The sequence below is a fragment of the Ascidia mentula genome, chromosome 6 (assembly GCF_947561715.1).
Source record: "Ascidia mentula chromosome 6, kaAscMent1.1, whole genome shotgun sequence".
NCBI classification, from domain to species: Eukaryota; Metazoa; Chordata; class Ascidiacea; order Phlebobranchia; family Ascidiidae; genus Ascidia; species Ascidia mentula.
In genome coordinates, this window is record NC_138571.1 from 11,844,904 (window position 1) to 11,871,960 (window position 27,057).

The window sequence follows — 27,057 nt, forward strand, 5'->3', positions numbered from 1 at the left end:
GCCACCAGGTGGCCTCTGGCATTTCATGGAACATTTTCCGTCAATGACGTAGGTTAGAGTACTTCGCAAAAATGCCTTTTGTGTTTCATGAAGAGAATCGGTATGCCGGGGGCAACAAACCATCTATGAGTTTACATGATGAAAAACTGTATAAATGTAAAAAATTAGGCGGACGTCATACCAAGCAAAAAAACAAGTTCGAAAAAATACTATTGACCAACAAAATTTCTTGCTTATTTCATTGTACTCTCTTCTGCATGACAACAAGTTCGTACCATCCCGCAAAAGTTTAAACATGACACTTTCGTTGAATGAAAGACTATATAAACAACATCTCGTATTTGGAAAAATTTTTATGAAAAATACGATTTATTGGATCAAGTGTATGCTGCAAACGTTGCTTAAAATCAAGAAAATAAAGAATATTGCACTCTACCGCAAAGGATAAACGACAGACAAAATGTGAGTAATTAGGATCAATACAATCAGCTGTGACTACGTCACATCCTGATATTGCTAAGAGTCTGGATCGGAGGTATTTAAGCTGCGTAGACAAAATAGTGTGTGCTAAGTTAATTATCAATCAATCAGAGGCATGTAAGTCTACATTCTGTGTGCGCTGTACGCGAATCATCTACAAAATTTCAAAGCATGACACTCGTAAAAGCAGCAAGCGTACATGAGCTGTTAAAAAATGGGTTTTCGGAATCCATCAAGGATATCGGAGTGTATGGACGAGAAAACAAAATAATGAACCACAGAGCGGCACCGAAATTGATGTACAATCCGACGCAGAACGAACATTGGGCAAATACTGCTTCACATAGTGTTATGATTGTTCCGAGTATTCTTGCAAACGAGCTTCTTATTTGGAAATCAAAGGAGATTCGTCATAGCTACTTTTTGACATTGAACGACAGGTAGCTTGCAGCAGGTGTTGGGTTAGTTTTGTGTGAAAGGAGAAATTATTGGGAGATAACCTGTTATAGCTGATTACAATCACTGATATTTCCTCAATAAGTAAATGGCTAAGTCTTGGAGTTGTAAATTATTTTGCATTCAGTGATATTTGTTTTTGTTGCAGTTGCTCATCAGTTGGTTCAGAGGACAGTTACATCTCATCTTGCCTTCAGAATATTTCTCATCCAACACCAGCTGAGTTTGAATTCACTTCGCGCACTTACGGAGCTTCACTGATTGGTTTGTTTTTTGTTTCATCACTGTACCATTGGATTTGTTGGACACAAAGTCAGTGGAAGGTAAATTTGTAATCAGGCTTTGATCACTGAAAACTTACATTGTTAAAAAATAACTTTTTGTGTGTTTTATATTTTTTATCAAATGAATTTCTTATTTCTGGTAATGCATGTTTTGAATGCAGATTTAATGGTATAGAATTTGCTTAATTGATCTCTCTATACCAGTGGTTCTTAACTGCTAGTGGGAAGAATTGTAGGTGGGTATTTAGTTGGCACCAAAATATACAAAAGTAGTTGCATAACTAATATTATGGTCAAACATTTCTTGTCATTTGGTTACACGATGCGGTAAAAATGCAATACTTAATTTCTAAGTTTTAATATTTAAATACTAATTGGAAATAAACTCCGTTAAAAATGAAAGGGGGAAATGGGAGAAATAGGGTTAAGAACTATTGCTCTACACCATTGCTACACGAACTGAATGTTTAAATTTAACTGAATATTTGTATTTTCAGGGAAGGCATGAGGGTTGTTCAGAAAGAAGACCTTCGCTTAATAAATCTTTTCATTTTTGCGACAGAACCACAATATACTTCTTTATTGCTGGTTCATATACCCCTTGGATTATGCTGAGAGAGATTCATCCGAGCATTGTTTGGCTTCAGTAAGCATGTTATGAATGTGAATGTAAAATGAATTTTGTCCAAACCCTGACATGTCGCAATAATGTCTGATAAATAATCATTTAGCAAAAGAGCCCTTTTCATGAATAAAGCATTTTTGATTATATAAATAATATATTTAGCTCTGAATACTGATCAAAGTATTGTCGGTGCTATTTCAGTTATGTGTATTTTGCCATACTATATTTTTAAATTGAAACTATTTTATTTGCAGATGGGTTGTATGGTTGAGCGCCATATGTGGTACAGCATATTCTTATGTTTACTTTGAGAAATACAAGCTTTTGGACACAATTTTGTACCTTCTTGTCGGGGGCATCCCAGCCCTACTCTTGCTATTCTTCAAAGTTGAAAACACTGTGTAAGTTATTCGATTGGTTTACGTGTGAAACCATTGAAGAAAGCAAGCACCTTTTATGTAAATCTTTTGCAACCGGACTTGATATTAGGTTTTTTTAATATTCAGGCAACCATTATTTGTTCAATGTAAGGTTTGTGTGCCTTTATCTGTACATTTATAGTAACAATGCAAGGATTTTCTTTAATTGAATTAACCTATTATTACACATTAAAGATTAATATAGAAACATCATAAACATTTTGTTTTTTAAATACTGATTCATAAAAAAAAGAATCAATAATTTCTTCAATTTCTTTCCCTCAGCTTTGTAACATTCTGCATATCACATAAAACAACAACAAATGTGCTTTTATGTTAGGTGTTTGCAACATAAATTACTAATCAGCTTGTAAGCTGTGGCATAATGATTTCCTGTGATCGAATGATTCATCCTCAGTGCACAAACCCTAGTGTTACCACTGTTTAAAATTAGTCATTTTCCTTTTTTTCATGTCAACAGATCGGGAATGCCACAGTTTGCCTTTGGTGGAGTATTTTACCTCACTGGAGTAGTATTTTTTAAATGCGATGGAATCGTACCATTTGCTCATGCAATTTGGCACTTATTTGTGGCCTGTGGAGCCTTTACACACTACTGGGGTATTTACAGCCACTTGTATTCTTTCAATGTTTAGCGTTTAAATCACAAGTTAGGCAATTTCAATAACAGCATGCTTTATCTGCACATGTTATGACCAGTACAAAATTTTTATGCCAACCAACTACAACTTCAAAATACCCTGACCCTGTTTTTAAGACATTGTTTTGATGAAATATTTAAACTCCAAGTACATTTGATCATCTTTTTGTGATAGGGCTGTAGATGTTTTGCTCTCGGAAGCAATTTGTAGTACAGCATTTTTTATGAAATGATTTCTAAACCAATGTTTGCTTGTTTGCAAAATGTTTTCATTCCACATTATTTTTGGCAGCATACTGGCATGGAAATTATTTTTTTTTTAAGGACATTTTAAACTGAAGCACTGATCCTAGTTCTTTTTCACTGTAATTAAAGTATTTCATAAAAAGAAAAGCTTTATCCACTGAAAGTCGTATTTTGTTTATTTTTTAAACTTCATCCAAATGTTTGGTTCACCTTTTTTCATTTGTATTTTTTAATGTTAGGAATTTTATGAAGATTTGCACCAGATGCATATTAATACGAAAGTTAACCAACAATGCTTTGTTTTGTTGTAAGTCCCAGCATGTCTCATAACCAAACAGCATGAAAAAACCACATTTGCATCAGCACTTGTCCAAACTTATGCCATAATTGTTCAGTGTTATCCTTGACACGTATGTGTGCAGACTATACTTGCCACCAGTATTAGGATTTGTTTTATGCATACTCAGACTGGTCATGTTATCGGGTTTTTTTGAGTGCAATAATTAGTGCTTTCATCAGTGAGTGCTGCAAAATAAAAAATCACCCTGCAATGTGGATGAAGGTTTATTGAGCTCCAAAAGCATCAAATAAATAGAAAGAACTATGGACAATGCTAGTAGTCTTTAGTAAATCTTTTCTCCCCCAATTTCAAGGTGTCCTTTGTGCAATAGGCCAGGTAGAGCACACAAGATGAGCACTTTGAACAGTAATACAATAATTAGGAAACTAAGCAATCAAATAGAAAAATGCACTGTTTGAGCAGAACAAACTGAGTTTTACTCAAATGGTATTACCTGTAAAATAAGCAAAAATAATTGTTGGGATGTAAGTTCCCAAATAGGCCACTGTCACACTGGTTCCAATTGTGGTGATGTAAAACCTAGTTGGGTTATCTGATTTTAATTCACACAAATCAAAAAAAGACTGCCTACACAGAGCGATTGTCTGTCTGATATTCTCACATGCATTGTTGAACTCATCAGCCAAGTCTTTTCTGCAAAAATTACAAATTTGTGAAAGTGAGTAAAGAAAAGAAACAATCGTGTGACACAGTTAAGGAGAAAATGTTATTTTTGTTACTTTTAAGCTTTTTAAAGTTCATAAAAAAATGGTACAGTCGAACTTATGTACCTTTCCTCAATCCAATGAAAACGATTGTTTGTACAAACTTCTGCAATCATTTGACAAAATAGAAATCCAGATATTGACAAAGCAAACAAAGTGATAACAGTCAATCCAGTCACATGTATAGTTCTGACCAAAAACGCACAATAAATATAAACTTGAAGGAATCATGTCACTTTCTACTTACACAAATATAGCGGATATACATAGCAGCACTACGCCTGGATAATATGGTTCACGCCACATTAAAACATCCATTACATACACTGTTAACAACTTGTGATTTGACAGACATGGTATCTCGGAAGCAATTTGAGCAGTCTGCAATAATTCAGTATGTTAAAATACAAGGAAGTCTTGTAAGAGAGGTCATAGAATTATTTTTCCGTGCCGTTTTTGAATTATTTTGTTTTGCAAATAAATTTTAAACAATCATATTATTCTGTTAAACTTATTTTTCTCAATGCGTTGTTATTAGAATTTCAGGCATGACTGGAGGGTTGTAGGTAATTACTTTGTTTAAGTTGTGGCATTCTACATGTTAAAAATAAAAAAAAAATTGTGTTAAAATTCTGTGTGTCTAAAATTGTATCTTTTGTGTACATTGATCCATGTTTACCTAGAACTACATTAACTTCATCAGTAACGAAAATTTATGCAGTAACTTAGTATGCAGTATGGAGTCAGCAACTTATATACCTCGATTTGACAACTTTTTTTCCAACCGTCTGTCTTTTCCGTTAACTGTGTGTTCCATTTTGATTCCATTAAAGTTCGAACATGCCATGAACAAGCTAATCGTACCAAGTAATAACAAATTTCTAACTTAGTAATGTTTTACCCTATTTGCGAAATTAAATATATACTTGTTGCACAAATAAAGCGCCTTTGCATTGCGCGGAACCAGATTCAGTTGGATTACAAAATAGGTTCGTAGGCGTCGCTGCTGTAGTTAAGAACGGAGAGATACGAGTTTCCACGGGAAGGTTTTGTACAAAATCCCCCGGGAATTCACCAATGGTGCATCTACGTGCACGTCAACAATATCACGTAACGCTGGTCGACTAAACTTAAAAGGTTTCGGGTTGAATTTCAATGCAGGACTTTGTTCCTTTGCTGTAAGCAAGGACAGGTGTGCATAGGTTGCGTAACAAAAAAGATAATAAAAAGCACAATTTTGTGCGCAAATAGCTTCTTGGTTTGTTTTTCAACTTGGACATAAGGATGACTTTTCTGAAAACAGTAAATGGCTTAGCATATGCTAAATATATACTGAGTATACAATTTCATGATCAAAAATGAAAGATGCAAGCTTGTTATGTTTTTAACACATGTGTAGAAAGATATGGTAGATAGGGCAGGATCTTGGTTTGGTTTTAACCAAGTCTGTTTTAAAAACACAACGTTTTCATCAACTGGCGTTTGAAAATTATTGATTGAAAGGAAATTTACAGAATCACATCTCTATTCCCTGTGTACATGGCTACCAGTCAAAAGGTATATGAGTGTTTGGATTTCATTGAATTTAGAGTTCTTGGGGTAGTAATACTTTTAATGAGTATCACAGTAATTGTTTTCCCAATAGGCTACAGGGTTGGCAATTGAAAAAAAACTATAATCTTTCATAGTTTTTTTGCAACTTTAGGAAGAAAACATTCTCATGTGTGTTTTGTATTTTTTGGTCCCTTCAATTTGATCCTCTACAATTCAGAATTGGTTGTTTTGTAGAATTTATTTACATTTATAACAAGATTATCCAATTCTCTATGTTTACGATTGTAATAGAACATTAACTTCACCAGCCAAGAGAGCAGTGTATTATAGTTCTTTTGGTATCAAAAAAGAAATGGTAATATAACGATGAAGTTGTTATGGATGACAGTGATGCAAATATTGTGTGTAGGTACACAAGTTAGAGGCCAGTGATATCAAGTTCGTTCCTGGTGAAGATGGGATTGTTGGAAGTGGTTCATATGGTCAAGTGAGACTTGCCTATCATAAAGTACACAGATGGATTGCAGTGAAGTTTTTAAAGGCTGACAGGAACCACAGAGAAAATGTTGAAAAAAGGTGAATGTCAAGGAATAATGTTTGTTATTAGTATTTAAAAATTGTTTTAAAATGTGGAACACTACATTAACTAAATACACAATCAATCATAGATTTTACATATATGTAATAAACAAAAGAATAAACGCAACATGTACAGTTCATTGATGTCCAATTTATCTTATAAGATGCTATAGTGTAGTTTACTGTTTAAATACATCTGAAATGTGGTTTAGGTTATGTGACGAAGTTATCCCAGTTTCCGAAGCAAACAACCAAAATGTAGTCAGGGTTTTCGGCATTATAAAGACTCCAGTAGCAATGGGGCTGGTCATGGAGTACTTGCCCGGAAGATGCCTTTCTGATGTCATATTTGATCAAACTGTTGCACTATTACCATCGCTATGGCTAAGGTTTTGTCGCGATATTGCTAATGGCGTCTCCGGAATTCATAACTTGCGCACAGACAAACGACTGTCGCATGGTGACCTGAAGTTAGACAACATCCTAGTTTCCATTCATCTGGACTGCAAAATTGGTGACTTTGGCAGCTCTGAACTGGCATGGCACACTCATGTCGGTGATGACTCTGACAGGTCTGGTAGAAGCGACTTTACGGAAATCTTTGCTGCACCAGAGAGACTTTTAAATCGCCAAATGAAACTTACCACCGCAATGGACGTTTTTAGTATTGGCATGATTTATTATTACATGCTAGAAAGAGAGTATGGTGATTTTGACAGAAATGTGCTGTTGCTTCAAAATGGACAAAGGCCTGCTTTACAAAACATTAATAGAGTTAAGGCCTTATATTCCAGTGAATCCTTAAATATGGCCACAATTAATGCAATTGTAGCTGAAATGAAAAACTGTTGGAATGCAAACCCACTCGATCGACCAAAGATTATTGATGTGAGGGACAACTTGCAGCAAATTTTAGATCGGTTTACAGAAGACCATTTGCTTGATTGTGTGAAGTCAACTCTGCAAGCCCATCGTATTGCTAAGCCAAAGATAGGGCAATGGATCAGTCTGCATGATTTGGGTTTGTAATTCGGTCATTTTGCTAAATTCAAACAAGTTCTATACTAAACGCTTGTTTTTTCTTTAAAATCTGGCATTATTTTGTGGAATTAACCTAAAAGCCCTGGTATTAACTTTAAAAAAGGTTTAGTATTTGCAGTGTAATTTTTTATACTTGTTGCCAGATTTGTTTGATGAAAGAAATGCAATTGATAATCACACTAGGAGTCGCACATCCAGTGGTGGATTGTCATATGTTTCACCTGATGTAAGTCAAAGTGGTAAGTTAAAACATGTTTGCTAATTATAGCAAAACTTTACAGTTCCAAGTTTGTTGCTGAAAAATAACATATGGATAATGTGGTTTGTGAGATAACATCAATGGTTATGCCTTTCTGCATTGCGAATGTAATAATAATTTGTGGATTAAACGTAATTGTAGAAAGTAGTTGAATGTAAAAATATTTCCTGCCTTCTCAAAACACGATATATGCATTTTTGTTGTGTTGTCAGCTAACGTCCAGGATCACACCCCTCCTAAAATAGTTGTTGGTGGAAGTAGGTCTGATGGCATGTTTGTGGGTAAGCGATAAGTTTTATGTTTTTTTTTATGTGTGCTAGCAGGAGTCCCAAAACTTGTTCACACTACAAACATATTTAACACATTATATTTTTACACCAATAGTCTCCAATTATCTTTAAACTTGGCAGAAATTTACATATGCATTTGTTTTGACCAGTCTTCAATGTGTGTCAGATTTTACAGCTTTAATAAATACTGAATGTAAATTACAAGTGTCAATGGCGCTGTATCAGTAGGAGCCTTGGCAAGGATAATATCATGTGACAAATATTGCTGGCTGATGAGGTGGGCCCCTGTTTTTATTGATGCATGTGGCATTCTGAAATTATGGCTAACAAATTTTTTTCTGTATGAAGTAGTTAATTACGGCCTGGTTGTTAAAATGTTTAACTGTGTAAAATTTCAGTAAACGAGAAAACAAAAATTTATAAAAGTGTGATCGTCTTTTTGATAAAATTTTAAACCTTCTTAGTCTTAGCTTTTTATGCAACTAGGTACAAGTCACATTGATGACAGAACAGTGCCCAAAGGTCATCATCAAAATCGCATTGATGACAGAACAGTGCTCAAAGGTCATTTTGGGGTTGCAAGGTTGGACAGAAACGATGAACCACATAACAGTTTTGGTGAGATAAATTCAAAGTATTTTTTGGAACATGAGCATCCAGAAATTTTTTTAAATTTAAAATAGGCTGATCTTCTTGCATGAAATTAATGTATTGTATTCTTCCAAGTTAGAAGTCTTGCTGTATGGCAGACGAAACATCAAAAAAAATACGATATGTTAAATTCTATGCCTGAAGATCAGTATTTTAAACTGTAATATAAATAGCGATCAACTTTTTTAAATCAGCATTTACATTATTATAATTATATCCTGCTGCAGGGCAATCTAACATACAAGGTTTAACCATACCATTAATCCAAATTTTGCTTCACACAATTATATAATTCTTACTTAATTAGTGTTGTTTGAATATAGACAATGTCTAATTGTGGGCCAAATTCTGCTACATTTAAGGATCTATCAGGTCTCATCGGCGCAGTTTGGTTTGACTTTTGTAGACGATCTAGCCCACCAAACTGCCAGGCAAAGACTTCCACTTTGTGGTAACAATACAATCACTGTTATCAGTGGGTCACCAAACTAGGTGCAACCTTACGGAGAAACCAAAGTGAAACCACCAAGCAAAAGCTAAACCAATAGTGCCATCATGCTCTGTGTCACAACATATCATATATATATAATTGGTGCACAATGGATGACAGTGGTTGAATAGTCACCACAAAGTAAATACCTTTGCCTGGACATTCAGCCTGCAAGATTCACACCAAGCTGCACTAATGAGACCTAGAAGATCAAAACAGTGGCCAACTGTCTGCAGCTTACATAAGAAACTATCTTACATGCTGAACTTTTTTTTGTAGTACTGAAATTCAACATGGGTGATGAAACCCCTCCCAAATTTGTTGACAGTTTTGATCGGGAAGCATCTATCTTCATGGGTAAGAACTTTGGCTTGATTCAATTGTGATTAAAGTTTTAACAATGTAGTTTCAAAATTTGATCACCTTTAACATGATTTCGAAATTTCATGTGTACGTAGATTGCAGAGTAAATATTTTTTGCAGGTACGAAACTATGTTGATTGCTTACTCCTTAGCAAGCAAGTTAAAAAAATGGAGCAGTTAAATTTTTATCTCCTTACACTTATTTATAACTTAAACTTCTCTTTGAAAAAAAAACTAAGAATTATTGTATAGTCTCTTGTTTATAGGCCAAGATGACATTGAAGACATAACTGTGCCTAAAGGTCATGTGTTGGTTGAAGATTTAGATAGAAGTATTGAAACAACTAATGACAACTTTGGTGATATTGGTGAGTTCACTGTTGTTTGTGGTACCCTTTGGGAAATGTGCAGCTGAATTTTCTTAACCAAATACCTTATTTGTTGCATAAGTCGTCACTAAGCATTAGTGAAAAACTGTAAAAGAAATATTTTCTTGTTGGTTTGACCATACCAAAATCCGTTGGTTGCAAAAGAGGTGTAGTTCAGAATAATCATATAACAAAACCTTTTTATTTATTAGAGAATTATGTAAATATCAGTAATGTCCTTGTTCTTTTTAGAAGAAGCAAATAGTCCTGAAGATGAAAAACTTATTGTGCTAATGGCAATGAAACTTCCATGCAGCACAAACACCACCTTATACAAAGAGAGAAAAGTGTGGGGTGCAATAACCAAGTTTATAAAGTTGACAACGGACTCTGTGCAAAACAGAAAACATGCCAAAACAGAAATCAAAAAATGCCTTAACGATATTTTATTGCACTTACAATCACTACAGGAGTTTAATAGTTCAATTAAGGCCATGATTGAAGCAAAATTACTTTGCTTCTATGCAGACTGTCATTTGTCCTGGAAAAACTTTCAAATGGCAATTGAAAAAGCCACAGAGGCTATATCTGTTGTTGACGCATTAGGATCAACTTCCAACACCATTTCTTTAGTTCCTTGTTGTTATCACATTATTGCCAAAGCTTTTGAAAAACAGGGCCTATGTGCAGAGGCCAAGCAAACAGCCTGTAATGCTCGTTCATTGTTACTCAAGTGCAAAGATTTTTCACATAAACATGCATGTTTATGCCAGTTACAAGAATTAGCCACCACACTGTAATCAATGGTGTTCTCACTTATAGTTTGGTGCTTGTTCTCTGCAATGTTTTTCTGAATGCCAAAATATGTCAGTGTAATATCAAAACTATCGTCATTTGATTTAAAAACCAGTTCCTTTCTGTGATATTGACAACATATTCCTATTGTTTTACATAGTTAGCGTTGTTTAATCATGGTTATCATTTTTGTGTCTTGTCATCTTTGATAAAATGTTGACTATTTCCTACTGTAACTACTGTGTGTACAGATAATATTGGTGTTTGATGTATGTAGTTTATCTTGCTGTTGTGTTAGTGGCTTTTTGTGCTTGGGATTTTTTCAATTGTTTAATTTTATTTATGTATGTTTTCTATGCACTGCAGTTATGAACTGTGAAAATTTAACTACAGGAATGGAATTTATTGAATTAAAAGTGGTTTGTAATCACAGAAATGTACATACAATTGTAACATAAATTGGGAATGTAATAAGAGATACAGTAAGGTATGTTAGGCATATAAATCAATATTTTTGGCCACACAAAACTACCAGCGAAAGTGAATTTTTAGAATGGACAGTGGATACACATTACAGTAAAAAGTAAAAATTGTCTAATGATAATTTAAAAATCAATAACAAAGCTGGTTTTCACAATAAAATAAGATGTACATCAACAAAACTAGTCTTACTTGAAAGTAATACTTTACAAAGAGAAGCAAAATCAGGCATATGTACAGTAATATGGGCTTGGTTTTCAAGTACAAATATACAACTAGTAAGCGGACTGTTTAAACAAATGAACAGCATGCTTTACACAAATTTCTTCAGGAATTTGGTCAATCCAAGGTGCAACTACTCCCCTTTCTTCGGCGAACTCAGTCAAATAATACTTTAGTCTAAAGTAAATAAATAGTTTATAACAAAATGTACAATAAAAATAAACTAAACGCAAAAGTACTGCTTTATCTGTTTTTGTTGTCATTAGAAAGAGAAGATGCATAATACATCGAGTTCTTGTGACCAAGACCTGTAATATTATATCCAACTTACCCAGCATCACTATTTAGATCTGTTTTCATTATCAGAAATGAGTTAATTTCCATTTGAAGTTGTTCGACATCAATAGTTTTCAAAAAATCCTTAGCAATCTTTATGTTTTTCATGTTTTCACAGCTTTCTGCACACAAATTAAGGATTTCTGAGGCAAATCACTTTAAAAAACATACATACAACACTCTAGGAACATCTGTAAAAATGAATGGCATAATCTAAAGTTTTACCAGGCTTGACGAAATTTTGAAAAGGATCCTGATTAGACAAGACATATTTCAATGAGCGTTGCCAAGAAAACCACTCAAACAAAGCTTGTGTGTGACACAGTTTTGATGAACTAGGAATAAGTTCTGCTTCATCAGCTGACAGCATCAGGTCATTCCGTATGTATGTTACAAGTCCAGTGGTTTCATCACTTCGCATCTAAATACAAGCTAAATTTGAACAAACTTCTGAAATATTTAAATACAAAATATATTGGGCTTTACAACATGTTTTGCATTAGTAGCTGAAAATACATTCATTCCATTCTTGATAGAATTTGTTGTAAAAAGATACACAGTACATCTGTGTTTATGTAAACCGTCAAAACATGACTACCCAATTTTGGTATAACATTTACCTTAGACAGATGCTTCACAACCAGGGTTAAAGTCCGCACAGCTTCACAAATCATGTGCATAAGAGTTGTGTCTTTCAATTCATCTAATTTTTGAATAATCTTGATGGTAAGTTTTTCCTTAAAAATAAAAGTGTGTTTCAAAATTAAAGTAGCACAAAAAGGAAATAAACATTCATTGGTAAACAAGTTAATAAAATCAGTTTTTTATTTTGAGCTAACCTGTTTGACGTTTTTAGCCAAATTTTCAAACTCCTTCACCATTCCAACCTCTTGCAAAAATTCAATGCACTGTATGCCCTGTAAGATATTTCAGTCAGGAGGAATGTTTGTGGCAACATATTGACTGAATACAATGTAAAAAGTTGCCACATAGCTTGCACAAACTCTAAACTGATTTATCAGTACAATTAGTTTTTAAATAAAGAACATAGAAAAAGTCATCAAACCTCATCGTTGATCATTTTTTTATGCAGAATGAAGCGTTGCAAAATCTACACAAATAACATTGCTGAGAAAATACGATTGAAACATTTAATTTTATTGTTACAGTAACTTATATAAACTGATTAACCAATTGTTGACTTTTTTGCAAGCCAACTCAAAAATTTAATCTATACATGTAAAGTAAAATGTATAGGTATATTAGTTGTTCTGTTTAATTACATGCAAAAATAAAGTAACTATACAAGTCAACGAACCTGTTTCTGTAATGCCTGAATCCTATACTTAATTTCATGTTTTGATCCAGAGGGGGAAATCACGGTTTCATACTGTGAGTTTGCCACCACATAAGGCAAAAAAACTTGTTCGTTTTCAATCAAAATAATGTCATTTGATGTCAGTTCAGTAATTTTTACCATTTCAAATCTTAAATGGCAAAAAATATATGGTTGCAAAATATGTGCCAATATGGTTGATAAATTTTAGAATTTACATGACTGCAAATATTTCCAAAAGATTAAGCCAATATGCAAATTAACATATTCAAGCAGAAATATAATCTTTACAAAATATATTTATTTGTAAAGCATACTTTGGGGTTGGTTTCAGCATCTCTCTGCATCTGTTGAGGAGCTCATTTTGTTGAAGAACAATAAATTTTGTAAGTAACAGTGCATATTGACCTCTACCAATTTTGCTTGGCAGATATGCAGATATTGGACTTTCCAGTGTAAGCTCTTCATCAAAATATTCAGGCTTAACTTGTGCCCCATATTTTAGTTTCAATTGGTGCCGGTACTGCAATTCAATTTTAATGAGTGTTTTTGAATGATTGACAACTTGTTTTGTAAAATCATTCATGTACCTTGTTCCACAGTTGCATGTACACAGTAAATTTTTTTTCTGAAATAATTGAATTAATTTCAGCCAGGTATTTTTTGACAGTGATTTCATCAACATCTGTTACATCCACCTTTTGTTTGTACCTTGGTAACACAAATATATTTTATAACCTGGCAACAGAACAGAATATCAATTATTCTACAAGAAAGTTTGAGATATTTCAGTTTTTTATTGCTATTTTTTTAACTTTCCTACTTTTCCACCAGAGCTGTTTGTATTTCTAGAATTTCTTCCAAGTAACAAAGAATATGCAGATTTTGATTTTCCATTATTACTTGCAAGACTGCTCCTGCATCTAAGTCATCACAACAGTTTAGTACATTTGTGATAACCAAGAAATTTGTTTTTTTAGCTTTCAAATACCTGTATCAGAAGTAATGGCACCACTTAGTTTCAATCTTAAATGGTTGACTGTTATATTAATGTGGTATTGCCATAATGCTGGGTGATTCCATAAAACAACATCAGAAGTGGCCTTGTCCATTTCATCGTCCTCATTTGGTATTTCATAAACCAACCTGTAGGGAAAAACTGTTAATTTGTGGTAATATGCCCAAAACAACTTTTCAATGGGTTCTTTTTTAAACCACATAATAATCAGTACTAAGCTTCTAAAGCTGTGCACTTTAACTTTACAAATTAACAAACATGAGGCATAAGGCAATGAACCTTTCCAGACTGCTTTTCTGTTTGGCATCCAATACAATTGCTCGAGCTTCATTAATTATTTGGTCAGCTGTGCTGACGAAAGGGACCAGATAAGATGTTTGAAAATTGGTTTCCCATAGTTCCCTTCCTTTAATACTTGATAAATTTGCATTCTTGTCAAGAACTGGAGGCTGTGAGGGTTTGAGATGGTAATGTTCTATGTTTGATGTTATAAGTATATATGTCAAAAGTAATTTACACTGAGTAAAATTTCTCTCCATCTATTTCTTTATTTAGAAATTGACAATACAATAAAAAAGCCAAAGCTAAGATGCTGTTAATCATTTTTTAGTAAACGTTTCGAACCTATACTTGGTTCATCATCAGTACAGTAGTAGTACTCCACTTATTTTGCACCCATGACAATACAATATTTCACAAATAAATCATCGTTTTAAAAAAAAGTTTGCCAGTATCTAATTTAAATTTAATAGCATTTATTTGTCTGTATTTAGTGAACTTTTTCTGAAAACAACACATACACATATTGGCAAAAACAAATATTTGATTATTGCTTTACATACTTACATTAACATCAATAACGTTTGTAAAAACTTGGTGAAGAAATAAAGCAGAATCTTTAAAACTCTTTCCCAATGAGTTGGACAATTGTTCCAGATCTTTTTGTAAATGTGACAAAAGAACTTCCCTGGTTTTGTCAATTCCAAGCAAACTGAAAATAAAAACTTCATTTTATTTTATTCTAGTTAAATTCAGAAAGTTGTAATGTTAACTTTGACCTACCTTTGTATGCTAGGATGTTCAGAACTGAGCAGCAAATGTGAGTGCAGAAGAAAACGAATTACTGAAACACATAAGCCAGTGCACTTTCTCTCCTGATTAGCTTGCAACCCTCGGTCTTCAGGTAAAGGCAGTTTGTACCCAGCTTGAGTAGCTTCAGATATTTCTCCAGCTGTGTTTCCAAGTTGTAACTTTCCATATGATATCCCCCCAATAGGCTTTTTGCATTCTGGACAAACTGCACGCGTTTGAATTACATTTCCGCAATCGCCAACAATGTATGGATGACCATTAGGACAGAGATATTGCTTTGGTGGTACTCCATGTCCTCGATCTATCCATTGCTCATACACATGTTTCACATCAAAATATGAGGATTGTGGCATTGTTGGGAGAAACTTATCTTTTATGCTTGAGTGATCAGAAATCATTTTGCAAAACTCTGTTAGCAAAGGATCAGTTGAACATGTGACAGCAATTACAGCATTCAAAACCAGTTCAGAGATGATGTTTTGTTTGTAATTGCATTTAACAAACACATTTTTTTCCTGCAGCACTTTGCATGAAACAGCATAAGCAGATTCAGTGATATAACTGTTTTGATAAAGGTTGGTTAATACAGATCTTGCTGCTTCATCTGTTGTTGTGTCATCAGATTCTTTACCAAACACACACCAGGACAAAGTTGCCAACACTGCTGGAACCACATGTCCACCAATGCACAAGCTACTAATTTCATCAATCACTTTCTGGATATTTTCCTTTGCAGCTATTTGTTTCAGAAGATTTTGAGTCGATACAAAGTTTTCTCCAGAAACAATTAACATGCTGGTCTGCTGTATGTCATTTCCAGTGTTTAGATTAAGTGGAACAAGATTTTTAAATACATCATGGTTTTGTATGTCTGAGAGCATGTCACAACCATAACGCCTACAAAACACTTTTGTAAAATACATTTTTACAAGTTCAGAGTTCATATCTGCCAGTTCCTCAACCAATTTGTGTACAGGATGTTCTTCATTGTTTTCTGTAAGTTCCATATAAATCTGGTCAATAATTGCATGCACAATGTAGCGCAAATTAGCTGCTACATCCAAGTGTTGCAGCTGCCCATGAAAGCTATTTTCTGAAATATGAATAACTTGCTCTTGAAGAAGTTGTGGTAACACTATGTCTGTTTTTTGATGCAAAGAGTCTTCTATACACTGTATGTAAATCATCATCAGTTCAACTTTATTTTCCAACACTTTACCAACAGTGGTAAAGTGCATTTCTAGTTCTTCTTGAACATCTTTGCGTTCATAACGAAGGAGGAGTTGCAAGATAAAGGATCTTACTGTTGGTGTTGAGTCAAATACTGTTGTTTGAAGTGGAGTCATATCCCTTGTTTCCTTGTTGCGAATCACAAGGTTATGTAATGCAGCAGTAACCCTTTTCTTTATATCAGTTTGAGGTGTATTAGATCCTGGTGCTGGAAAACATAGTGTGGAAAGATACTCAAGAAAGAAACTCGCACAATTTGCAGAAAGAACTTCCATATCTTTTGCCTGTTCTTCTGTCATTTCAGTGGGTTTGATTTCAAAATCACCAGGGAGCTTTTCTCGGCATGTTGGGCATTGTTTGTCCATTAAGATTAATTTAGTGCAGTGATAACACATAAAGTGATTGCATGGGAGGATCACAGGGTCAACAACCACAGGTTTTTTGCATTGTTTGCACAAAGTATTTTGCCAGTCAAGTAGGTACATTAATTGAATTCTGTTATAACTTCCATTCAGGTTTTTTATCAACATGTTTAAATACTTAACATTGTTCAAACCCATTGCTAAAGCACCCTTCCACAATCTCTTCGAAGAAGGAAGAAGAACCTCAACATAACCTTTGTATAGATTTTCATCAAGTTCAGCAGGAACAAGTTGCTCCAGAAACAAAGCACCAAATGCTAGTGCTTTCCATGTTTTATTTTCTCTTTCAGTTTCTGGATTTGCCAGAATTGCCTCAGCTGTCGGTCGAATTTCTCTCACTAAGTCAGCCCAAGTGTGGTATTCTTTAGCTGTTTGCAGACCATCAGATTTCTTTTTGATATATTCCAATGCGTCCTTTAGTATTTCAGTTTCAACTATTACAGTATTGTGTCCAACCTGTGTTTTTACCCAAACTTTCACATTTTCACTGGTCAAAATTTGTGGCAAAAGTTTGAAGACTGCAGATATTTGTTTCAACTTGGTGGAATTTTTTTTCATCAGAACAAAAACAAATGCAGCCATATTGCTTGAAATTTGAATGTCATCATCCAGATCTGTTTGCTTTTGTTTCCATACTTCCATTATCACATTTTGAATCATTTCAAATTCCAAAGTCTGATTTGTGCCACAGACGTAATTCAAATAAACCATGTCATTAACAAAACCAGCCAAAATATCTTCTGTATTGGATTGAAAAGTATCTGCCAGTTTGGAATTAAGACCTGTATTTTTAATTTTACTGTGGAAGTAGTGAGCTGGATTTTGCTGATGCTGAACTAGTTCCCATTGTTTCTGGAAAACTGACAAAATTTTCCGACTAAATGGAAATTGACACACAAAGTTTTCAGATCCCTTAACAACAAATTGTTGAACTTTGTCATAATTATCCCAAGTTAGGCCACATAAAGTATTTTCATGAAACAAATCAAACCAAGCTTGTTTCAACTGAATAGTTATCTTCCGTCCACTTTGACACCAGAGAATATCAAGGTTTTGATCCTCATCAATTTCACTGATAACATAAGCTAACAAGCTAGATGTCACTTTCTTCAGGTGCAACCAAAGTGATTTGGCATAACTTCCACCTTCTTGAAGGGCTGTTGAGGAAAGTGCAACACTTTTTGTCCATGAGCAAAATGTCAACAGTGGTTGATCCCTTTTGTGTGCTAGTACAACGACAGATCGAATAATTTCTTCAACAAATTTTCGACAAACAAAGTCCTCACTAAAAAATGCAGAAAGCAAACTTTTTGATCGATTATGATTAGTTGCTTTAGTATCAAAATGGAGTTTGGTAAGAGCAAGAGACAAGGAATGTGTCAACAAGTAATGAAGATCTACAGTAAATTTAGGATTGGCAAAATTTGTCTCTATCTTCTGTGAGTTTCCTTGCAAATCATAATGCATGTTCCAATTTCCCAAGTCAAATAACTGCCCGATGGTTAAATTTCTGATTTTGCTTGGGGGACCAAGATAGTCTGCAGAAACTCTAAGTTCATCCACAAAAACACTGGTAGTTTCAGAACTGATGAAGCTCTTTATTTGATTGCTGGCGAACAAAGCACCTTGTCGTTCAATTGAAAAAAGAAAAACAACTAGAAGTTGGGCATTACGGTCTTTCAGGTATGATAGTTTGTTTTTGAGGACATTTTTAACTGTATGCTTGGCACAAGCAATGAGATTAAGAGGTGTGTGGGCTTGGGGGCATTGAATTAGAACAACAAATGAATGCACCTCACTCCCATTTTCTTCTGCTTTATTAATGACTACAAAGAAGTTTTCAAGTTTGTCAGCAAATTCAGCAACAGTTTTAAATTGCTGCAAAGTGACCAGCTGAATTGCCTTTCTCTTCAGTCCAAGAGAGGTCTCCAACATTTGTCGATCCCTATCAGATAATATTTTAGAGAATGAAGTAACATCCAGCTGCACAATGCCAGCCTCACAACAGAGGTTGGTATAAGTATGCAACAACTGGAAAAGATTATCATGTTGCTGCTTTTCAAAGTACTTTTCTTGCCATTTTTTTGTTTCCTTTTTAAGTCTTGATTTTTCCAAACGAAGCACACCATCACAAGTGGAGGTGTTTAGAAGAAGGACTTGAGCTTCCTCATATGACTTGGTCACTTTTTTGGCACTAATTATAGCAGAACCAGCTGTGTCATTCATGTATCCCACAAATGCATCTGACTTAGTGAATCTCTGTTCCTTCAAATGTTGAGGTAGGGATATGCTCGAAAAATCTTCCACCCAATCTTCCAACCGATCAACATCAGTTTTTTGACTGACTGACAACAGACTCTTTGTTGTAAAAATGTGTTTTTCTAATCTGTTGATTAGAGGGATGGGAAATTCATTGTAGACAACATCCATATCTTCCATAACAACCAAACGGAAGTTTTTGTGAACTCTGCATTTTACCCTGTGACCACCAAGACCAAGGTCAACATATCTCTGCCCAGCAAATGTAACGTAATGCTGGTTCAGTGCATCATACAGTGATTCATACAAATCCTTTAGGTTTAGCAAGAGAACCGTACTTCCAGCTTCCATGCACATTTTGATATGGTTGATGTTACGACATTTTTCGGTGTAGTTATTGTCCTGAGGAAAGCTTGAACCAAACACAACTTCAAAATCATAGCCCTCTGTAATATTGGCAAGAAGGTTCACAGAAGCCAAGTGGTTAGTCATTAAAAGAAGATAACGGCTTTCACAAAAGTGAGTATCTTCAGTATTCTCCAAGTGCAAGTTGGCATTGATCATGCTCTCAAGTGTGATGTCCGGAGGGCTTTCATTTGGCCAAATGGATTTAAAGTTTTTTACAAATATCTGTAAACAGTCAAACTTTGCTCCACTAAAGTTTCTTAGAACAGCATTGGCTACATCAAAAAACTTAGGTGTTGTGTTTTGATCACAGAAAATAGCATAAATCATCTTTAGCAATCCATAATAATCTCTTAATCCAAAAAATTCCCGATCACAATTACTTTGCTTGCTGCCTTCTAAAACAATTCTCTTTTTTCTTACTTTTTCAATTTCAAGATATGACTTGGTCACTGCATCAACAATTTTTGAAACTTCATCAAATTGGGTAGTTTCTGAGGAGAATATACCCTTGGCTGTGAGCTTCAAGTCCTCTTCTGTTGGATCTCCACGATGTACAAAAAGACCTCGATTCATCTTTGCTGGGTCAAGTGCCCAATTTGAAATACCAACAAATCCAACTCGATTCAAGGAATTTTCTTCTTTTCTTTGGGAACTTGTAGAAATTAACAATGTGCTTCCTGTTACTCCACTTTCAAGCAAAGGATGTAGAACTTTCAATGGCATTTTTGGAGAATCTTCAGCCAAACCGATTTCATCCAAAACTACAACAGCAACAAACTTTTTGCAGTCTTGCTTTTCCTGCAAGCTTTCACATTGTTTGAATACACTTTCAATACCAACAGCATCAGTTACAGGGCTGCACTGAAATGATAGAACATGAATTTGTTTTAGTTTTTGAAACACTTCATTGTTAGAATTTAAACCCTGCATTGCATCAGTGACAATAGTTTTAGACAAAGACTTGGAACTTCCTGGTTTTCCAATAAGAAACAAAGGGATTCGCATTTCACAGCACATGATAATCATAAATACATTTTCTCTCAATGCTTCATTTGATGCAATATCTCTTCCAAGTTCTATGGCTTGGAGAAAGACACTTTGACAAGCAATTATCTCATCAAGGATATCCGATTGTGATATTTCAATATTAAAGTCCAAGAAGCACTGAGACAGCTTTTGTCGATATTCCAATCTTTCTGACAAGGTTGCATGGTAACACATACCAACTGAATGTATCAAACACTTTGCAGTATTGAAAGGATTTACTGCATTATTGCCTTTAATCAATGGAAAGAGCCAATTTTTGTTGGAGCAATACCACTTAAAACTCACTAAACACCTCTCAACATCTCTCAGACTCACAAAAAGACATTCCTGGCGGTTTTGTCTCATAAATGCTTGTGATGTACTTAAAACATGAACCATAAGATTTCTTTCACCTTGTGATTTTACCAATTCTAGAACTGCTTTATGGTTAACCATTTGTTCAATGTATGTCGTTTCTGCAATTGATTGAAGTTGCCCAAAGTCCCATACTAGTGGGTGCATGCTTGGTGGAAGTGCAATTACTCTATACACAAGGCAGCGCATAGGAATTTCTCCAAGTTTGTCAGAGGTGTCATCAGTCTTTACTTTGAATCCTAATCCAGCATTTTCCATTTTTGCAATGGCCTCCTCACTGTGTCTTCGATAAGGATTGCAAGCAGCAACTATGTTTAACCCAGACTTGTGTATTGACTTTCCACAAACAGTACCATCACATACAAATTCTTTGATAGCATAAATTGCTTCTGTGGTGTTTGCCTCGTCCAAAAATAGAATGGTGTCTAACGCTTTCTTTTTGCTTTCTTCAGCAAGTTTTGATGCTTCTTTTACCTTTTCCTGAATATGTCTCACAGTAATACCTCCATGAACTTTTACAACAACCATGTTTTTTACAGAATTTATTGATTCATTTTCCCCTGATGCCGTGCTGTGTGCTTTCAACTTGCTCATAAACTCAATCATTCTTGTTTTTCCACAGCCAGTTTCACCCATAATAATGACTGGAATGTCACATCTAAACCTCATGTGAATTGCAAGCATCTTTAGTACATTGTCAGTAGTTAGTTCATATGTGGGATCAGGATCTGTTGCAACTCCATGAACTCCAAAAACCTGAAACAATGTCTTGAGTTTTTCTTCGCGGGAAAATTGATCAAAATTTTGGCGAAGGTTGACCCTTTGCAGCTGTAACCCCTTTACAAGGGATGTTTGCATAATGCCTTTCTCTAAAATTTGGTTTGTTCTGGAGGAAAGTAAATCACCACTCTGGTTAATCATGAAGTTAAGAAAAGTCATTGACATTCCATCCTCGTTGAAAAAGAGATAAGGATGTTTGCTTTGTTCCCAACTTCTTCTCATTTGATGGAGTTCAAAAACTTCCTCTGTTTTATTTGATTCATTTCTTGTGTCAGTAAGTGAAGGAGTAGCAAAATCCTGTGACATTCTGATCATAAACTTGACAACAAAGTTCTTGAAACCAGATAGCCCTGAATCATGTCCCATCAACAAAGCATTACAAAAGACAGATCTCTCACAATCTCTTAACTGATAATTCAAAAAACTTGCAAAGTGCCGAGTTTCTGACCAAGAAGGATTTTGTACACTGCAGTAATTAAGCAAAGTTTTCAAACAATCCTTTGGATTTCCTTCTGGTTTCTCGTATGTGAACCCATCAAGACTTGCATTGCAACGTCGTAGATACTGGTATGGGCGCTGAAATATTTCACTGGCAAACTCTTCTTCATCCATTTCAATAGTATTTACATGTTGTTGACCCACACCATTAAGGATTTGCAGCGGTGACAAACAAGTTACCTTCGGAAGCATTAGTAAAAGTGGATCCAAAACATTGACCTGAAAATTAATTTATTTTATATGCAAGTGCATAATATGTGATTTAAAAGTTTTGATTGTTCTCAAACCTTCCAAAAACCTACTGGTAAACATTTTTAGCAGAATAAAAGTCCACACAAAAAATAACACAAAAGGCACTTGTAAGTGTTAACAACTTAGTTAGAGAGCATCACTATGTCCAAGGCATTTTTTGTCTTGTATTTTAAAGTAAAAAAGAATGTTATATGAAAAATGTGTATTTATGTGTGATTCGCCATGTTGGTAACAGTAAGTGCATTCTATAATTTATGTGGTTTCCACATTTCATAGACAAAGCAATAGTAGATTTACTGTATTGCACAACTTATGTTGGATTAAAACAGGATATGTTTTGAAAGTTTGTTGAAATGAAAAAAATATAAACATAAATAATTTTTGTTGACAAAAGAGTTTTGATACAAGGGGTGCAAAAAGTATATTTTTAATTCGGAAAAAAAATTACAAATAAAATATAAAGTAACAAGAAATTAAACCTTTTCGAAGCTGGTGTATTCAACACAGTATGTATGGGAGGGGTATTTTTTCCAAAGATATCCATTGCTATCCTCAAATGACCCAAGAATGATCAGGTTAAACAAAAAGTTGTTTATGCCAGTTTGCACCTGGAAATATTCCAAAAATTCATAAAATAGTTTCAAATCAGCTATTTCATTTGTTCCTGAGCAATCATATTTTATCATTTTAGTGCAAAATTTTTTTTTTTTAAAGTTGTTAGAAAAAGCAATAAAAAGGGCATATGTTTTAGCAATATTGTTAAACATTTACCACAGGTGTCACATCCAAGTGTACAAAGTGTGGGTGTGTATTTTTCGCTTCCAGGTCAAGGATAGTTTCCAAAACATAGCTTTGGTTACAATTTTTTTCCAAAAATCTCACTGTTTTTTGAAAGAAATTGCCTGGAAGTTGTTCTTGAAGGCGTGAAATGTACAAAGATTTTCCTAAGAAAAAAGTGAAGGAAACTGCTTTTATGCAGGAAACTTTTGTCACTCCATGTCTACTTTTGTAAATCAAAGCCAAATAAAATACACCAGGAATAACGAATATAACTATATTTCTGTATTGCCCTGGATTTACAAAAGATCAAAACGATACAAAAAGATCAAAATATACAATTTGTTTTTGTAGTAATTACAGACCCTAAATAGACTTTTTTGTCACTTTAATGTGCCTTCTATGAAATATGATCTAACCAACCAGATATGTTCTGTGTATTCTACACTTAACTCAGGTCAAATATAAATACAAACCTAATCCAGCCATATGGGAAGTTACAAGCAAAGCAGAGTGACCTCCTGCAATATTCTCCTTCTTAACTTTTAGTTTGTTTTCAAGATATGTCTCAAATGTCAGTCCAGTTGGATGTTTTGTTGAATAATCAACCTTTTGCTAAAAGTTATGTTTTGATATTCACAAAAGAATTATTCAAAAATTAAAGAAAATTTTCTGTCAAAACTATGGTGCATTTTATATATTTTTAATTATAAAATGCACCATAGTTTTGACAGTCATTGTACAAATCTCTGTACTGACACTATACCGATACGATCATTATTACAAACAAAGTTTGTAAATAGAATAATTTATGACAGATAAATATGATGTCAACTAACCTCAATAAACAGAGAAGTTATAAAATGTTGGTTTGATGAGCACAAAATTACAAGGGTGAAGTCGTTTGGTTGATCATGTTGTAATTGATTAAGGTTATTTTGAACCGAGTTTGCAACCTCAAAATCAAGCTTTTCTGTATGTGCCAAGCAATAAATTCTTTTCCCTGTAACGTATAGTTGGCTGTGCTGTATGTTTTGTTGACAATGCAAATTTTGCCACAGTATTATGATGCAAATTATAACCTTTTTTGCTGTCATCAATTACAGCTCGTCTCAGCAAAAGATCCACATCATTTTGTGTTGTTTCATCAGTGCAAACAAGCACTTCTGTAATTGTGGGAAGTGGCTGTTCCGGTGAATGCATGTACAGTGATATTAGGGTGGAAAAAGTTTCCTGCTCTTGACAAATAAGTAAGTTGACATTTTGGTGTAACGCATCTGGAACTCTTCTGTGAGGAATGGTGGATTTGTCAACCATTAAATTTATATTGGTGAGAAACTGTCCCAGGTGATCCAAACTGATGCAATCAGAGAGTGAGGTTTTCTGAACGCAACATAAATTTTAAGCCATTTTATTAAAATTCATATTTAAAAAGCTTACATTTCAACAGAGCAGGGCATAAAAAGATTAAATAGTTATTTTATAAATATAGTAGTACAGTAAATTTGATATTCCATAGCATATGTAGTTTTGTACCAAATGTGTATTATAAACATAACTACCGAGTTTTCTTCCATATAGCGCATACAGATGGTGTTTATGCAAACACTTGGTTGATGGTTTTCACTCTGTTCATTAACAAGCTTATCAATCACTTGTTGAAGGCTGAGAGTTGATCTGTTTTTTACCACATTTTCAATGACCCCCACAGTTACACCAGAATCCACAAACCCTGCATTAAAATTAGTTTCAATTTTTCAACCCGAATGGTTGCTTTTTTTTTATTTTGCACCATTTTCAATATGTTGGCGATTTTTAATAATGTGTTCACTTATTTTTGACAAGGTATGCGGAATAGTAAAACAAGTGTTAAAGTTGAAAAAACAGTGCCATCACTATAACTAATATGTTCATGTTTTCCTGTTTTTGTTCATGACTTGTCATTCGTTAAAGTTAAATTTAAAATTGTAAATTTCAAAGATGTACTGTAGGCTCAAAGTATAGTCGTGGAAACATTTGCTTGCATACAAAAATCATTCACCTATTTCATTGTCAAACTGCTTTGAAAGTTCATCAATATTGTCTTCATTCTCATATTCATTTTCCAAACACCACATGAGAATTTCATCATAATCAAGTATATCAGCTTGTTGAACTCCAGCTTTGGCAATCCTTAATGCAACTTCATCCGCTCTCAGGTCACGAACAATTTGTCTCCTTTTTTCAGTTTCAGACACCTCTTTCAACTCTAAAAAACATTCACAAGAGATTAATTTGCATCATACATTTTTCGACAATCTGAAACATTTTTTGTTTTAAAAATCTTATCCTGCATATGTGAACAACCAAATTCACCTGAAATGTGTTAATTTTTTTAATGCTACCAAATTAATGAAACAAACAACAATTATAAGAGTCACCATATTCTTCTGTTTCCACAGTTTCCTCTTCATCAAACTCCTGTTTAGGGGTTGCATCAGCCAAACATGTTACCACTTCGTTGGGAATAATATCATGCTTGATAAGTGACAGCAAGGTGTAAACTTGATCTGGTAGATCTTCAGAAGCCATTGCAAGTTGTTGGGAGAGATATGTGATTTGTTGCACATTGTAATGATTCAAATGGTAAAATTTGGATCGTTTTGCGGAGAGATTTTTCTTCCAGCTGCAAATTTAGGTATAAATAAGTTTTCTCATGTATTTACTTACAAGGCTGAATCACATTTGGTAGTAATTGGCATACCTTCTTAATGCTTCCTTCATGACATTGGTAAGATTTTGAAGTTCAACTTTTGTATTTTCATGGCAGAGTATCTTTGAACTCCGTTCATCAAAAGTGACTTTTGCCATCAGGTCATGCTTTTCATCACTGCCAGACTGACTACTACAAAATAAGTTTATGATTTCACTCAAAGGCAAAACGCTGTCATTTCCTTGTAATAAAGTTGGTAATGTTCTACAATTAGGTTGTCTTATTGATATCACTTACTGTATTTCAATGGAGAAAGAGTTAAATAGAAGACATCCTGCAATTTTAAGGTCAACATAGGCTTGTGCCAGATTTTCCACCAATGATAGGGTGGAAATAAATAAGTCAACCCCTTCCAAGGCTTTGTCTTCAATGAGCATCAATCGTGATTGTAAATCTTGAAGATCTGATAAGCTCATATCCTTATCACCTAAAATGTTGTCAAATAATTAAAAAATAAATTAAAAAATGGGTAATAGTGTACCACAATCCAGGGGTCACAACAGCTGATATATTATTCTTTACTGTCAAACTTACACCAACAACAGCTTACTCTAAATGATATTAAACCTGTTTCATTGTCTTTTACTGGCCAGCACAACTTTACACAGTCCCCAATAGAGGGAACTTTGCCTCCACCCCCAACAACATAAATTCCTTTTGTGTTGATATCTTGAGCTTTTAGTAACGAAGATTTTTCTACAGAACCATGGAAATCTTTGATTCCTTTCAACCATTCAAGGCAGTTAGCAGTTGATTCCTGAATTGTAAACAAATGTTGAAATATAATACATATGGCTACCTATGTCAATATAATTGCAAATACTTATCACAATTAATCAATGTCATTTCTGTGTAAATGCTAGCATGTTTATCCCAAACTGACACAAAAACACCAAAAATCGTTCACCCATTTTGTTAACAGTTCGGTGTCTCTGGTTGATTGTTCCCAAACTTTGTTCAAAGCGTTTAAAACATCTTCAAGGCCTGAACTTTCGTTTAAGTCAAACAAAAATGGTGCAAAACCCATGACAGCACTTAGAAAGCAAGAAACACGGTCAACATCCTTAACCGATTCGCCAGCTGATATCATTGCAAGATCACTCATCACCTTCACTTCACTTCGATCTGCACCAAAACATGATTGTTTAAAAATAAAAGAACAAATGTG

The 27,057-nt window shown here is 34.3% G+C and overlaps 4 protein-coding genes across 4 annotated transcripts in view; 2 read left to right on the top strand and 2 right to left on the bottom strand.

Moving 5' to 3' along the window:
- The first annotated feature begins 507 nt into the window (after positions 1-507).
- Positions 508-3,568, top strand: LOC145906807 (monocyte to macrophage differentiation factor-like). Its single transcript, XM_082994264.1, has 5 exons — positions 508-920; positions 1,085-1,259; positions 1,718-1,866; positions 2,100-2,246; positions 2,746-3,568. The coding sequence occupies exons 1-5, from the start codon at positions 652-654 to the stop codon at positions 2,918-2,920; spliced, it is 915 nt and encodes a 304-aa protein (XP_082850390.1). The 5' UTR covers positions 508-651; the 3' UTR covers positions 2,921-3,568.
- Positions 3,569-3,719: 151 nt separating this feature from the next.
- On the bottom strand, positions 3,720-5,245 carry LOC145906808 (uncharacterized). Its single transcript, XM_082994265.1, has 5 exons — positions 4,996-5,245; positions 4,484-4,617; positions 4,303-4,425; positions 3,966-4,165; positions 3,720-3,868 (listed from the first exon to the last, which is right to left on the bottom strand). The coding sequence occupies exons 1-5, from the start codon at positions 5,062-5,064 to the stop codon at positions 3,795-3,797; spliced, it is 600 nt and encodes a 199-aa protein (XP_082850391.1). The 5' UTR covers positions 5,065-5,245; the 3' UTR covers positions 3,720-3,794.
- A 332-nt stretch (positions 5,246-5,577) lies between these two features.
- LOC145906543 (uncharacterized) lies at positions 5,578-11,343 on the top strand. The gene is made up of 9 exons (XM_082993974.1): positions 5,578-5,793; positions 6,200-6,366; positions 6,582-7,390; positions 7,554-7,649; positions 7,882-7,950; positions 8,446-8,577; positions 9,380-9,457; positions 9,730-9,831; positions 10,084-11,343. Exons 1-9 carry the CDS (start codon positions 5,776-5,778, stop codon positions 10,629-10,631), a joined length of 2,019 nt encoding a protein of 672 aa, XP_082850100.1. The 5' UTR covers positions 5,578-5,775; the 3' UTR covers positions 10,632-11,343.
- LOC145906542 (E3 ubiquitin-protein ligase rnf213-alpha-like) overlaps positions 11,015-27,057 on the bottom strand; it is a 29,391-nt gene continuing 13,348 nt past the window's right edge. The window contains exons 36-61 of the mRNA XM_082993973.1: positions 26,797-27,014; positions 26,457-26,646; positions 26,127-26,316; positions 25,881-26,021; positions 25,558-25,802; positions 25,179-25,385; positions 24,700-24,869; positions 24,220-24,520; positions 23,977-24,140; positions 23,614-23,752; positions 23,132-23,304; positions 22,840-22,968; positions 15,081-22,327; positions 14,865-15,009; positions 14,298-14,467; positions 13,992-14,146; positions 13,824-13,923; positions 13,591-13,711; positions 13,318-13,523; positions 12,983-13,151; positions 12,731-12,775; positions 12,504-12,581; positions 12,285-12,401; positions 11,890-12,085; positions 11,660-11,786; positions 11,015-11,505 (exon numbers count right to left, since the gene is read on the bottom strand). Of these exons, the coding sequence (XP_082850099.1) occupies positions 11,382-11,505; positions 11,660-11,786; positions 11,890-12,085; positions 12,285-12,401; positions 12,504-12,581; positions 12,731-12,775; positions 12,983-13,151; positions 13,318-13,523; positions 13,591-13,711; positions 13,824-13,923; positions 13,992-14,146; positions 14,298-14,467; positions 14,865-15,009; positions 15,081-22,327; positions 22,840-22,968; positions 23,132-23,304; positions 23,614-23,752; positions 23,977-24,140; positions 24,220-24,520; positions 24,700-24,869; positions 25,179-25,385; positions 25,558-25,802; positions 25,881-26,021; positions 26,127-26,316; positions 26,457-26,646; positions 26,797-27,014 (11,267 nt within the window). The 3' untranslated portion in view covers positions 11,015-11,381. The remainder of the gene's footprint in view (positions 11,506-11,659; positions 11,787-11,889; positions 12,086-12,284; positions 12,402-12,503; positions 12,582-12,730; positions 12,776-12,982; positions 13,152-13,317; positions 13,524-13,590; positions 13,712-13,823; positions 13,924-13,991; positions 14,147-14,297; positions 14,468-14,864; positions 15,010-15,080; positions 22,328-22,839; positions 22,969-23,131; positions 23,305-23,613; positions 23,753-23,976; positions 24,141-24,219; positions 24,521-24,699; positions 24,870-25,178; positions 25,386-25,557; positions 25,803-25,880; positions 26,022-26,126; positions 26,317-26,456; positions 26,647-26,796; positions 27,015-27,057) is intronic.

Bases quoted from the DNA above. Each gene is read 5' to 3' on its own strand.
- LOC145906807 (XM_082994264.1), top strand. From the start codon at position 652: ATGACACTCGTAAAAGCAGCAAGCGTACATGAGCTGTTAAAAAATGGG. The intron at 921-1,084 runs GTAGCTTGCAGC...TTTTTGTTGCAG, and splicing joins TTTTTGACATTGAACGACAG to TTGCTCATCAGTTGGTTCAG. The intron at 1,867-2,099 runs GTAAGCATGTTA...TTTTATTTGCAG, and splicing joins CCGAGCATTGTTTGGCTTCA to ATGGGTTGTATGGTTGAGCG.
- LOC145906808 (XM_082994265.1), bottom strand. From the start codon at position 5,064: ATGGAATCAAAATGGAACACACAGTTAACGGAAAAGACAGACGGTTGG. The intron at 4,426-4,483 runs GTAAGTAGAAAG...GTTTTTGGTCAG, and splicing joins TGTATATCCGCTATATTTGT to AACTATACATGTGACTGGAT. The intron at 4,166-4,302 runs GTACATAAGTTC...TAATTTTTGCAG, and splicing joins TTTCATTGGATTGAGGAAAG to AAAAGACTTGGCTGATGAGT.
- LOC145906543 (XM_082993974.1), top strand. The intron at 6,367-6,581 runs GTGAATGTCAAG...AATGTGGTTTAG, and splicing joins AGAGAAAATGTTGAAAAAAG to GTTATGTGACGAAGTTATCC. The intron at 9,832-10,083 runs GTGAGTTCACTG...TGTTCTTTTTAG, and splicing joins TGACAACTTTGGTGATATTG to AAGAAGCAAATAGTCCTGAA.